Source organism: Scyliorhinus canicula, chromosome 1 (assembly GCF_902713615.1).
Source record: "Scyliorhinus canicula chromosome 1, sScyCan1.1, whole genome shotgun sequence".
Taxonomy (NCBI): domain Eukaryota; kingdom Metazoa; phylum Chordata; class Chondrichthyes; order Carcharhiniformes; family Scyliorhinidae; genus Scyliorhinus; species Scyliorhinus canicula.
Window position 1 is genome coordinate 279,566,034 of NC_052146.1, and position 14,241 is coordinate 279,580,274.

Below are 14,241 nucleotides of genomic sequence, written 5' to 3' on the forward strand. Positions count from 1 at the left end.
TCAATTCTTTTGCCGCAGCCGGCCTCCCCCTGTCCTGGATTTTGACCGGTCCAATTCCAGATCAATGACTGTGTTGAAGTCCCCTCCCATGATCAGGTTATGTGACTCTGGGAGTTTACCTAACACCCACCTCATAAATTCCACTTCGTCCCAATTCAGAGCATATATGTTCACAAGTACCACTCGCACGCCCTCCAGCTTCCCACCATTATGTACCTACCCCCCTTGTCTGACACGATTCTCCCTGCCTCAAATGCCACTCGGTTGCTGATCAAGATTGTTACCCTCCTGGACTTTGAGTCCAGTCCTGAATGGAACACTTGGCTAACCCACCCCTTCCTCAATCTCGTCTGGTCTGTAATCTTTAGGTGCGTCTCTTGCAGCATTGCCATATCCGCCTTCAGTTCCTTCAAATGGGCAAACATGGAGCCCTCTTGACCAGCCCATTCAGTCCTCTCACATTCCATGTGATCATCCTGGATGGTGGGCTTCTAACACCACCTCCCCCCCCCCCACCGACTAGCCATCACCCTTTTCAGGCCAGCCTCGAGCTCGCGCCCTCTGCTTCCTCGAGTTCCCACTCAGGCTGTCGCCCATTTGTCCCGTAGTAACAGTTCCTCCCATGTCAGCAAAGCAGGTCTCCCCCCCTCCCTCTCCCCCAAGCAACAACACTAAAAACTCAATCCCCCAAGTCAAGCTCTAGCTTAACACCTGCCCACCCCCCACTGCGCTTCTGAGAGTCAGTTGACCTACGCTGACTCGATAGCTCCCGCCCCTGGCACCAAGCAGTCGGCCTCCCTATTGTACTCTCCTCTCCCCCCCACATGAATAAATATTTCAAAAGCATCACATTCCCCAGTAAACAAACAACAGTGAAGAAACAATCACTTTAGAAAAATAGTCACCCAAAAAGCAGAACTAAATTCAAAGCCCATACCCCCCTTTAACACGGTCCCTGCAAGACAGATCAACATTTAAATATCCATACAGCCCATTATTTCTCATAGAGCTACTTAAATTTTTACAAACCAGCACCACAAATCGCTGCCACAGTACTTCTCCAAGGCTCAAATGTCTTTTAATTCGTCTCCAGCTTCATTTCTTTAATATAGGTCCGTACTTCGTCTGGCGTTTCAAAGTAGAAGTCCCGGTCCTCATGTGTGACCCACAGGCGGGCTGGGTACAGCATCCCGAACTTCACCCACTTCTTAAAGAGGGTCGTTTTTGCCCGATTAAACCCAGCTTGCCTCTTGGCCAAATCCGCTCCCAGGTCCTGATAAATGCGCAACTCACAGTTCTCCCACTTGCTGCTCCGTTCTTTCTTGGCCCACCGCAAAACCTGTTCCTTGTCCATGAAATGGTGAAAACGTACCACAATGGCCCTTGGCGGTTCGTCCGCTCTGGGCTTCCTCGCGAGGGCTCTGTGCGCTCTATCCTATTCCAGGGGCCGAGGGAACGCCCCAGCCCCCATCAACTTCTCCAAATTGTCCGTCACATAGGCCCTTGTATCCGATCCCTCACTGCCTTCAAGGAGGGCAACAATTCTAGATTCTGCCTCCTGGACCTATTCTCCAGGTCCTCCAGCTTCTCCTGCATTCTTTTCTGGCGGTCGTTCATCATCCTCATCTTGCTTTACAGCATGGCTATATACTACTCGCGCTCAGACAACTTTTGTTCGACCTCCTGGATCGCTCTCCCGTGGGTTTCGTGATTCTGAACCATTTGATCAATCGAAGCCCTAATCTGGTCCAACGTGTCCTTCTTCAGCTTGGCGAAGTAATCACCCGGCCACTTCTGGTCCCATTCTCCATACACCGGAGGGGGATTTCTCCTTACTGTCTCAATCTTCACTGCTTTATCCCATAAAATCCGAAAAATAAAGAAACAGGGGAAAAAAGGTCCAAAAGTCCGTTACAGACAGGAGCTATCAAATGTGTGACCTACCCCTCCATGGCCGCCACCGGAAGTCCTCCTCATCCAATCTCTACACACCTGCAGCGATCACTGGATGACAACCAGTAATTCAAACTTGGACAGATTTTTTTGCAACCCTCTAACTCAAGGACACAGCTGCTAATTGGAGAATCCCAGTGCATGTCAAAGATGAGATTGGCTAACTTAACAGGATTTATTTTGGGAAGTTCATGGTTTGCGATGCTTTTAACCAATAAACCTAAAAGGAGAGCTCAAAGTTTCCTAAACAGATGATTATTTTGGCAGGACCTTTAAAAATTGGGGCAAATACAGCAAGATCACTGACTGACTGAGTTTGCAGATTGAAAAGTGACATTTGTTGATTAAACAGCGTGTCTATCCAGGAGATGAATGCCAGAAACTGCTATCTTCCGTACTGTTACTCACAATGACCTATAAATATAGGAAAACTAAAATGGCATGGCATTGATTCTCCTGTCCGTCATACCCAGGCAATTCATCACAGTATTTCCGTGAATAACCTCAGCTGGGTATCAGATCAATCAGTTCTTTGCTTGTCGCTGAATGCTCATTTCTGTGTTTATTTGCTTACTGTTCACTGCCAAAAGGTACCAAGGGCCCATTCCAGGGACAGATACACTCAAACACTTCTGTCCATCCCTCCCCACACTCAAACTCCAATACATATTTGAGTTTCCACCAGATATCACTTTTGCATTCCACCATTATTGTTACCCCAACCATCAGTTTGCATTTTCCAGTCTCCGTGGTGAAACTGAAACTTTTTGAAAACCAGAGAAATCCCATTCAAAACACAAAGAAAACCAAGCCCCTTCATAAAACAATGCTTCCATTTCATGATGGAAAAGATTAGATGGCGTAGGTCGGATTTTCAAATGCAGATGATGTTGAGATCCAGCGCGGGAGTGATTTGTAAATCACAATCGTGGAGGTCGTTTTGAGATCCTGACTCCTTCGGGAACAGTTTGACATTATTAAAGTGCCCGGCGGGAGGGGAGGGATCAGGAATCTGCTTGCCACCAATTAACGCCCATTTAAGCTCCTTTAGAAGTTAAGGGAACGTGTTTGTGAAGCGTATTTCGGTGAGCCCAAGCACTTGGTACAAATCAGCACACAGCTATTGGGTTTGCCACAGGACACCAAAGCAAACTTCCTACTATGACAGGGAAAGTTATCAGGCTCTGGGGTAATTGGTGCAGAAGCGTGCATTACCTTACTTTGCCAATGCTGCCCTCATTTCCAACTATTTATCCACCAGGGATTTCTGATGACCTGGCTGCTTTTCCCAGCAAGGCAGCGACAGGCACCATCATGGCTGCTGTTGCCACTGGCGACAGGTAGGCAGCTCCCACCTCCCTGAGGAGATGGGGGCCTCCTGTCGAATTAGGGCAATCCCATTCAGAAATTACGTGACATGAGCAGTGTTGGGATCTGGAAACCGTCTCCTGCTATGAAAATTCCCGATGAAATTGTATACACTTTGCAACGTTTTATATACGTTTACGTTGGCGGTTCCACTTGCATATAATTCACATTACCGACACGTGTTTCACAAATTATAAGAGGTATGGTCATGGATCTAGGCAGATTGCGTATTCATGCCTCGGCCAGAGTTAACAGTTGCATGTCTTCACTGTCTGTTATCTCTAAATGTCCCGATCAACTCAGCTTGGGCAGCCTCAACCCAACTCTTAATTTACACAGGCCCACTGCATATCAAACAGCTTCATAAGGTGACCGTCACACTCAGATAGCAATCAGTGTTGGTTAATTTGGGAAAGCACCAGGCTGCTACGATTGTTGGATACACGGGTCAGGGGCTAGGACAGAATGCATGGAGAATTAATCTGTAAATCACATCTACTACATTAGACTTGAGAGTGCTCAACAGGACGGAGTGCCTGAAATTCAGAAAAACGTTCCATTTCCCAGCTTTAACATTTTTTAACTCGACGAACAATAAATTGACAAGAATAAAAGCAGTCATTGAACCGCATGACTATGAACTGTCCATTAATTCAATGACAAATCCTTAATTCCTGGCTTTGGGGTATATTTTTTGCCTATAATACTGTCTGTTTCTCACTGACCTTGTTATCAGACTTTGACGTGAAGTTCAAATTTGACAGTTTGTGCTGGGAAAGGAAATGATAAAATAATGGCTTACCCAGTTCTTGCCTCACTCTCCGACGACAGGATGAGTGTTCTGCTTTCATTCCTGTGAAGTAGTTGAACGACATATTCCCCTGACCTTGAATCCTGCAGGTAAATGGCCACCTCCAAAGCGCAGCGCTCACTGATGCTTTTCAGCCATGGACTCAGCAATGTGAAGGACGAATACCCTGATGCATTCAGAAAGAGAAAATGACCTAGCAAATAAAGAAACAAACACATATAGGTAAAGATGCAGTGTAGCGCTGGTCACTAGTCATAGTATGCTCAGGCACGCAACAATGTCATAACTATTGAACTTGAAATAACTTAAGACATGTGTGCCGACTACCCCAATGTCTTAACCAACAAGCACATAAATAGACTGCTACTGATGAATATTGACCAGAAAGGTTCTGGGTTCAGTGTGGTTTTGAGTTAGCTAAGCTAGGTTATTGTATCGCAATTGTTCTCTCCAGCTCTGGATTAAGGAGGAGAAAAGAAAATCAGGATATGCTCTTTTGATTGCAATCCAGTGAGTTCTTCTGCAAATCATGGCTGCATCAATGCTGGATAATAGGAGGGTTGAATTTGGCCCAGTGTTAAATAGCGTGCAGACACTTGCTGGCTAGGTTCGCATATGAGGAATTGGCAGTAAGGTCCCAGAGTTTGTGGAATAGTACAGGTTGAATTTTACGAGGACAGTCGGGACACATCGTCAGGGTAAAAAGCAGTCCTGAACCTGCCCTTGCCAGGAGGACCTGCTGCCAATTTTACCGCAGGCGGCCTCCTAATCGGCCTCCTAATCGGCCTCTGAAGTCCCAGCAGTGCCACCGGGAGAGGTTGGCATTGCTGGGGAATGCAGACGACCTGGAGCCTCTGAAAGGTCGGGTGAGTAAATAAAATGTCAAGGGTCAGAGGGCAAACTCTTCGGAGTGGTCATTGAGACTGTGAGAGATGCCTTCTGGTGGGCGGCCTCGTCACATCAGCTCCCACCATTGGTAAAAAGCCCCAACAGTAGGACTGGCTGGGAGGCCAGTCTGACCCAGCAAAATATTTTGGTCCCCGTGCCCCTCACCCCACTGTCCAGTTGTGGCTGGGGGTGAAATCCTGGGTTATGAGTCTTTAAAAAAGAGAGCGATAAACAAATGCTGAAAAAAATGTAACAATGAAAATATTAAGTTTCCGCGCCAATAAATTTCAAAGAAAAGTTCTATTCAATTTAGATCCCACCCACAGATACTCTATGCTCATCATGCTCTTTTAAAAATTATTAGCGTTTAGCACCAGCCGGTCCTATCAAGGCAGTCATACAGTGATCAAGGGAATGAGAACTGATCGTCCCATCTATTCTAATTAAGACTAATTGAAAATAAGATAATTCCATTAATATACCAAAGCGACAATCTCATTTTTAACAAAAATCTCTCCCACGTCTGAAAGCCAGCAAATGAGAAAAAAAAACATTCTAAAGATGCTAGAGGCATTGAGCAAATAGTTTCAATGTAATTAACTGAATGTCTCTTTAGTGTCAGCTTCCCAGTTTTTTCGAACATTTTGATTTTCACCGAGGTGGGTGTTTTCCATTTATTAAGAACAGCCTTTGACTGATATTATCTGAAAGACCATTATTTATTTTCCTTCTTTCATTTGCTTTGCATAATCTCCCCTCTCATGAAGTCTACTCAATCTACTTAATCTCCTAAATCTATTTGATAGTTTGAACCTATAAACCTCTCCTCTGAACATTTTGTTACTCGATGGCTGGTATTTTCAACCACGGCCGCAGCGGATGTGGCGAGCCATTCAAATGTCCATTCACTTCGACGGGAGTGGAAAATTCTGCCGGTGGGAGGGGCTGGAAAATCCTGACCCATGTCCCCCAAATTCATTGCAAAGTATCCATCCATTTCCTCCGCTCTACTCTTCCATTCGATGCTGCTGCCTTCGTCCAGCAACGTCTCATGTCCCCAGGAATAGTTGATCCCCTCAATCTACTCCTGTTCCTATCATCTCGTCCTGTTCTGCATTGCGTGCTACCTCAGAAGGAAAAACAAAGGTCTAGTAATGGTCAGAACGATTAGTAATGGTCCGAACTGGAGTTATATTTTAAGTTATACTTTTTTTAAAAATTCATTTACGGGATGTGGGCGAGTTAGGCTAGCATTTACTGCCCATCCTTAGTTTCCCTTCAGAAGATAGTGGTGAATTGCATTTTTGAACCGCTGCAATCCTTGGAGGTATAGGTACACCCACTGTGCTATGAGGGAGGGAGTTCCAGGATGATACCGCAGCGACAGTGAAAGAACGGCGATATATTTCCAAGTAAGGGTGGTGGGTAACTTAGAGAGGAACCTCCAGGTGGTGGGGTTCCCAGATCCCTGCTCCTCTTGTCCTTCTACATTGTACTGGTTGTAGGTTTGGAAGGTGATGTCGAAGGAACCTCGGTGAGTTACTGCAGTGCATCTGTGGAGGGTTTGAATGTTTGTGGAAGGGGGAACAATCAAGTTTGCTACTTTGTGCTGTATGGTGTCAAGCTTCTTGAGTGTTGTTGGAGCTGCACTCATCCAGGCAAGTGGAGTATATTCCATCACACTCCTGACTTGTGCCTTGGAGATGGTGGACAGGCTTTCGGGGGTCAGGAGGGGAGTTACACGCCATAGGATTCCTAGCCTTTGACCTGCCCTGGTAGCCTCAGTATGAATATGGCTAGTCCAGTTCAGTTTCTAATCAATGGTAAATCGAAGGATGTTGATTGTGGGGAATTCAGCAATGGTAATGCCATTGAATGTCAAGGGGCAGTGGCTAGATCCTCTCTTGTAAGAGATGGTCATTGCCTGGCACTTGTGTAGCACAAATGTAACTTGCCACGAGTCAGCTCAAACCTGGATATTGTCCAGATCTTGCTGCATTTGGACATGGACTGCTTCATTATCTGAGGAGCCATGAATGGTGCTGAACATTGTGCAGACATCCGCAAACATCCTCACTTCTGACCTTATGATGAAGTAAGCTCATTGTTGAAGCAGCTGAAGGTGGTTGGGCCTAGGACACGACCCTGAGGAACTCCTGCAGTGATGTCCTGGAGCTGAGATGATTGACCTCCAACCACCACAACCATCTTCCTTTGTGCCAGGTATAACTCCAATGAATGGAGAGTTTTCCCCCTGATTCCCATTGACTCCAGTTTAGCTAGGGCTCCTTGATGCCATACTCGGTCAAATGCTGCCTTGATGTTAAGGACAGTCACTCTCATCTCACCTCTGGCATTTGGCTCTTTTGTCCATGTTTGAACCAAGGCTGTAATGAGGTCAGGAGCTGAGTGATCCTGGTGGAACCCAAACTGAGCGTCCGTGAGCAGGTTATTGCTGAGTAAGTGCCGTTGGGTAGCACTGTTGATGACTCCTTCCATCACTTTGCTGATGATGGAGAGTAGACTGATAGGGCTGTAATTGGCTGGGTTGGATTTGTCCTGTTTCGTGTAAGTAGGACACACAGGGCAATTTTATACATTGCCGGGTAGTGTTGTAGCTGTGCTGGAATAGCTTGGCTTGGGACGCGGCCAGTCCTGGACCACAGTGCTATTGCCGGGATATTGTCAGGGCCCATAGCCTTAGCAGTATCAGTGCCTTCAGCCGTTTCTTTATATCACATGGAGTGAATCCTATTGGCTGAAGACGGATATCTATGGTGCTGGGGACCTCCGGAGGAGACCGAGATGGATCATCCACTCGGCACTTCTGGCTGAAGATTGTTGCGAATGCCTGAGCTTTGTCTTTTGCGCATATGTGCTGGGCTCCTCCATCATTGAGGATGGGGATTGTGGTAAATGTAACATGGTAATTCACACTATGGGCGGGATTCTCCGACCCCACGCAGGGTCCGAGAATTGGCGGGAAGCGGCGTTATTTCTGCTCCCGCAGGTTTTCGAATTCTCCCGCCGGTAAAAAACCGGCGTTGTGCAAATCCCGCCGGCAGCCTGTGAAAACAGCTGGCGCCGGCGGGATTTCATTTTATTTGCACTGACCGTAAATCTCCGGCCCGGATGGGCCGAAGTCCCGCCGACGTGGCCACGGGTCACGTCGGCGCAAATCAAAGTTGGTTTAAAACGGCGTCAACCATTGATGATGGTTGACGCCGTTCAGTGTCGGGGGTGGGTTGCGGCATGGGGGGGGGGGTGGGTTGCGGCCATCGGGGGAGTGGGTTGCTGCCATCGGGGGGTTGCGGCCATCAGGGGAGTGGGTTGCGGCCATCGGGGGAGTGGGTTGCGGCCATCGGGGGAGTGGGTTGCGGCCATCGGGGGAGTGGGTTGCGGCCATCGGGGGAGTGGGTTGCTGCCATCGGGGGGGTTGCGGCCATCGGGGGGGTTGCGGCCATCGGGGGAGTGGGTTGCGGCCATCGGGGGGGTTGCTGCCATCGGGGGGTGGGTTGCGGCCATCGGGGGGGTTGCGGCCATCGGGGGAGTGGGTTGCTGCCATCGGGGGGGTTGCGGCCATCGGGGGAGTGGGTTGCGGCCATCGGGGGGGTTGCTGCCATCGGGGGGGTTGCTGCCATCGGGGGGGTGGGTTGCGGCCATCGGGGGGGTTGCGGCCATCGGGGGAGTGGGTTGCTGCCATCGGGGGGGTTGCGGCCATCGGGGGAGTGGGTTGCGGCCATCGGGGGGGTTGCTGCCATCGGGGGGGTGGGTTGCGGCCATCGGGGGGGTTGCGGCCATCGGGGGAGTGGGTTGCGGCCATCGGGGGGTTGCGGCCATCGGGGGGGTTGCGGCCATCGGGGGAGTGGGTTGCTGCCATCGGGGGGTTGCGGCCATCGAGGGGTTGCGGCCATCGGGGGAGTGGGTTGCTGCCATCGGGGGGTTGCGGCCATCGGGGGAGTGGGTTGCGGCCATCGGGGGAGTGGGTTGCTGCCATCGGGGGGTTGCGGCCATCGGGGGAGTGGGTTGCGGCCATCGGGGGAGTGGGTTGCGGCCATCGGGGGAGTGGGTTGCGGCCATCGGGGGAGTGGGTTGCGGCCATCGGGGGAGTGGGTGGCGGCCATCGGGGGGGTTTGGGGGCAGCGGCGGGCAGGGGGGGGGGCGACGGATGCCCGGGGCCAACGCACCGTCGCCCCCCCCCTGTACGCCGCTGCCCCCTACCCTAACCACCCCCCCCTCACCACCCCTACCTCCCTCCAACGCCCCTACCCCCCTCCCCACCACCCCTACCCCCCTCCAACGCCGCCCCCCATCTCTCGCAACGCCGCAACCCCCCCCCCCCTCAACGCCGGGTCCCCCCCCCCCTCAACGCCGGGTCCCCCCCCCTCAACGCCGGGTCCCCCCCCCCCCCACCGCCGGGTCCCCCCCCCCCCTCAACGCCGGGTCCCCCCCCCCCCTCAACGCCGGGTCCCCCCCCCCCTCAACGCCGCAACCCACACCCCGTCCCCCTCCCTCTGAAGGCCGGTACCCACACCCCCCCCTCTCTCCTCCTCCCCCCCTTCCTTCCTCCTCCCCCCCTTCCTTCCTCCGTTAGTGGGGGGGGGGAGGGGGGGGGGGTGCGGCGTTAGTGGGGGGGTGGGTGCGGCGTTGGAGTGGGGTAGGGGTGGTGAAGGGGGTAGGGGTGGTGAGGGGAGGGGGTTGGGGTAGGGGCAGCGGCGTGCAGAGGAGGGGGGCGACGGATGCCCGGGGCCAACGCACCGTCGCCCCCCCTCTGCACGCAGCTGCCCCTACCCCAACCCCCTCCCTTCACCACCCCTACCCCCTTCACCACCCCTACCTCCTTCACCACCCCTACCCCCCTCCAACGCCGCACCACCACACCCCCACTAACGCCGCACCCCCCCCCCCCCACTAACAGAGGAAGGAAGGGGGGGAGGAGGAGAGAGGGGGGGGGAGGAGGAGAAAGGGAGGGGGGGGAGGAGGAGAGAGGGAGGGGGGGGGAGGAGGAGAGAGGGAGGGGGGGGAGGAGGAGAGAGGGAGGGGGGGGAGGAGGAGAGAGGGGGGGGGAGGAGGAGAGGGGGGGAGGAGGGAGGGGGGGGGAGGAGGGAGGGAGGGAGGGGGAGGAGGAGAGGGGGGGGAGGAGAGAGGGGGGGGAGGAGGAGAGAGGGGGGGAGGAGGAGAGAGGGGGGGAGGAGGAGAGAGAGGGGGGGGAGGAGGAGAGGGGGGGGGGAGGAGGAGAGGGGGGGGGGTGTGCGTACCGGCCTTCAGAGGGAGGGGGAGGGGGTGTGGGTACCGGCATTGAGGGGGGGGGGAACCGGCATTGAGGGGGGGGGGAACCGGCATTGAGGGGGGGGACCCGGCGTTGGGGGAGGGGGGGGACCCGGCGTTGGGGGGAGGGGGGGGGACCCGGCGTTGGAGGGGGGTAGGTGTGGTGGGGAGGGAGGTAGGGGTGGTGGGGAGGGAGGTAGGGGTGGTGAGGGGGGGGTTGAGGTAGGGGTGGTGAGGGGGGGGTTGAGGTAGGGGGCAGCGGCGTACAGAGGGGGGGGCGACGGTGCGTTGGCCCCGGGCATCCGTCGCCCCCCCTCTCTGCCCGCCGCTGCCCCAACCCCCCCCCCCCCCAAATGCCGGAACACACCCCCCCCCCCCCCCCAATGCCGGAACACACCCCCCCCCCCCCAATGCCGGAACACACACCCCCCCCCCCCAATGCCGGAAGACACACCCCCCCCCCCAAATGCCGGAACACACCCCCCCCCCCCCCAAATGCCGGAACCACACCCCCCCCCACCAATGCCGGAACACACCCCCCCCCCTCCAATGCCGGAACACACCCCACCCCACCCCCAAATGCCTGGTCTGTCTCTCTCCTCCTTATCCTCCAAAAAACACCGGGTCTCACCACTTCCGCAGCTGGTGAAACTGACGCGTATCGCGTCAGTCAGCTGCTAGCCCCTCCGGGAACGGAGAATAGCGGCCTTAAAGAAGGCCCCGGCGCCGGAGTGATTAACACCGATTTTTTTCGCAGGCAACCCGCGTTACGAAGGGCTACGGAGAATCCCGCCCATGATCTTTGTAAGCGCAGTAGCGTTATCCGACCACTAGGGGGAGTAGCTCTGGGAATGCTCAGGAGCTTGTAAGGGCTCCACCCTTGGCTCCGCCCATGACTCCTCCCCCTAGTGCTGCTGTATAAATACCCTTGTCCAGAGTCAGCCTGCAGTTCACTGAGAGTTCATCAACGGGTAACAGGCTGGCTCTGTAGTAAGTAGATTAAAGCCTATATTCATATCGGAAACACATGTCTGGTGAATTGATGGTTCCATCAGGGATATTTGTGGAGCCACCATTAAGACCATTTAGGAGCTGTACCAGTCATTTTGAAGTTTTGCAGGTTTTCTTTTCCTGGGATCTAATTCTCTTTTAAAGAAGATAACTTTAATGCTTTGGTTGAAAGCCATGCCCCTTTGATACCACGTACTAGTCGCTATGTCATATTGCAGGATGCTGCTGGCCAGAATATGACACTGGCAAGGTTTCTCATTGGATGGTCAAAAAGATTTATATGTGATGAGATGCTTTTTTCTGTTTTCCTGTGCAGTCCTTTCTAAAGAGTGGCTGACAACCCATGAATGCCTAATTCATCGTTGACTTAACCTTGCGGCTCAGTTTGAAACATTTTGTTTTTAAAAACGCATTTTATTCAAACTTGTATCAAAGTAGGTTACAGCAAATAAACACCCTGGGAAACATTCTTCCCAACAATCAACTATACAGTTTCTACAGATTTCACTCCTTTTTCACTCTCCCCCTCCCTCCCCTCCCCTCCCCATCACCCACCCCCCACACCTCTGGAACGAACAGCTCCTCAAACACGGTCACAAACATCCCCCACCTTTTCTCAAACTCCCCTGCTGAACCGCTTAACTCATATTTTATCTTCTCTAACCGCAGGAAGTTATACAGGTCACCCAACCATGCTGCTACCCCCGGTGGCTAATCCGACCGCCGCTTCAGCAAAATCCGTCGCCGTGCAATCAGAGAGGCAAAGGCCAAGACATCGGCCTTCCTCCTCTCCATGAGCTCCGGCTTCTCTGAAACCCAAAATATCGCCACCAAAGGGTCCGGGTCCACTCCCTCCTCCACTATCCTGGCTAAGACCGCGAACACTCCCGTCCAGAATCTTTCCAATTTTTCACATCCCAAACCATGTGCACGTAATTCGCTGCCCCCCCCCCCCCCCCCACCACCTCTCACACTCATCTGCTACCCCCTGAAAAGAACCCACGCATTCTTGCCCGAGTCATATGCATCCTGTTCACCACCTTAAACTGTATCAGGCTCATCCTTGAGGAGGTCCCGTTTACCCTTCGCAGTGCCTCATTCCATACTCCCCAATTGATCTCCATTCCCAACTCTGCATCCCAGTTCTCCTTGATCTTCACCACCCGCTCGCCTCCCTGCTCCCCCAGCCACTTAATATCCCTAATTCTTCCCTCCCCTTCCACATCCAGAAGCAGCAGTCGCTCCAGCAGGGTGTATCCCTGCAATCTAGGGAACCCCTTCCAGACCTTTTATGCAAAGTCCCTAATCTGTAGATACCTGAACTCACTACCCCTCAGCAGCTCTACCCTCTTGCTTAGCTCCTCCAGACTGGCAAACCCTTCCTCCAAATACAAATCCCTCACCTTGACCAGCCCCACTTCCCTCCACCTCCTGTATACACTATCCATCACCCCGACTCAACCCATGATTTTCGCACAGCTGCGTTAGCACCGACATCCCTTCCACCCTAAAATGCCTCCTCAGCTGATTCCATATCTTCACTGTGGACTTCACCACTGGGCTCCCTGAATACCTACTCAGAGCCATTGGCAATTCTGCCATCACCATAGCCCTCAAACTAGACCCCTTACAAGATTCCTCCTTCAAAGCTCAGTTTAAAACATAGGTCTGAATTGTCAGGGTGGCGAGCACACGACTGCCGTCATCCCGAGAGTTGGCACGGAACGCATCCCTGCAGAATCCGTCAGATAGGCTGCCATTTCGTGCTCAATTAATCTCCTATTGGCAGCAGCCATTTGGACAGCAGTCATGCTTTGGGGAGCTGTCAGCCAATCAGATTGACCAACAGCTCTCCGGCCCTGCCAGGCACAGCGCTGCACTGGCCAGAAGACGTACTGCAGACCCGGAACCTGAGGTTAAGTCGCGGGACCACATTTCAGGTAAGTGCCGTGGGTCCGTGGGAGAGGGGATGTCAGGAGGGCCATCAGTATTGGTGACGGGGGTGGAGTATATCGGGAGAGGGTGGTGGTGCAGGGGGGATGTTGCTGGAGGGGAGGGCGCGCACATGTCTGAAGGGGCCTTCTGATTGCGGTACCAATCCCATTTCCCACCCAAGTTCAAGGGTGAAACCTTCTCAGTTTCCAAATCTTAGTCATTGGGCGCCTACTAGTCTATAAATTCTGGTTAGATGGGGACAAGCCCTTTAGTGGCCATCACTTAAGGACCTTAATAAGAGCAAGGGTGGGCTTTCCAGCCGAAACCCTGTTTGCCCCATTGTAAAATCATGACTCGGTCAGGGCAGGTGGGATCTAGGAGGGAATCCCATATGATTTTACTCTTGTATCCGCCTTAGAACCCACTGGCTGTGGAGGGAGGGTTTAGTTTGAAATTCTGGCCATATATTATGGAATAAGTTTCCCTATATTTTCAAAAAAAAGATTACATTTGCTTATTTTACACAACGCAACAAAGAATCATAATGGCAGTGCACACAATGTTGGTTCAGGCAATTTGGTGAAGCTGGACTCCATTAGTGCTAACAAAAGAAAATCATCCAATCACAACAGATTTCTTAAATGACTAACCAGCTGTTTAATACACATTTCCTTTCACTCCAAGAGCAGATTAAAGATTTACAAATGCAGCACAGTTCTGCAGCCTGAAATTCTGACTGACGGGCATTAAATTCTACAAAAATAAAGCATTTTGAAAAGACTAAAATGTAGCCGCAATAAACTTAAACATAATTAAAATTTTATTCACTTTCACGCAGGGTGTCCACTCGATCTCCTGTCAGATGGAAGGGGGAAAGGATTCATTGCGCCGGGCCATTCTGTACAAGTGAAACTATTGACCAGGTTTATTTAAAATCAAATTGATCCACAGAAGCAGAAACAAGGGCCAGAGTTTTCCAGTGCCCCCAATGGCGGGTTTTCCTTCAG

General features: G+C 52.3%; 1 protein-coding gene across 1 annotated transcript in view; it reads right to left on the bottom strand.

The window, feature by feature from the left end:
* Nucleotides 1-14,241, bottom strand: part of LOC119974762 (ALK tyrosine kinase receptor-like) — a 1,320,646-nt gene that overhangs the window by 760,809 nt on the left and 545,596 nt on the right. The window contains exon 4 of the mRNA XM_038813974.1: nucleotides 4,124-4,325. Within this exon, the coding sequence (XP_038669902.1) occupies nucleotides 4,124-4,325 (202 nt within the window). The remainder of the gene's footprint in view (nucleotides 1-4,123; nucleotides 4,326-14,241) is intronic.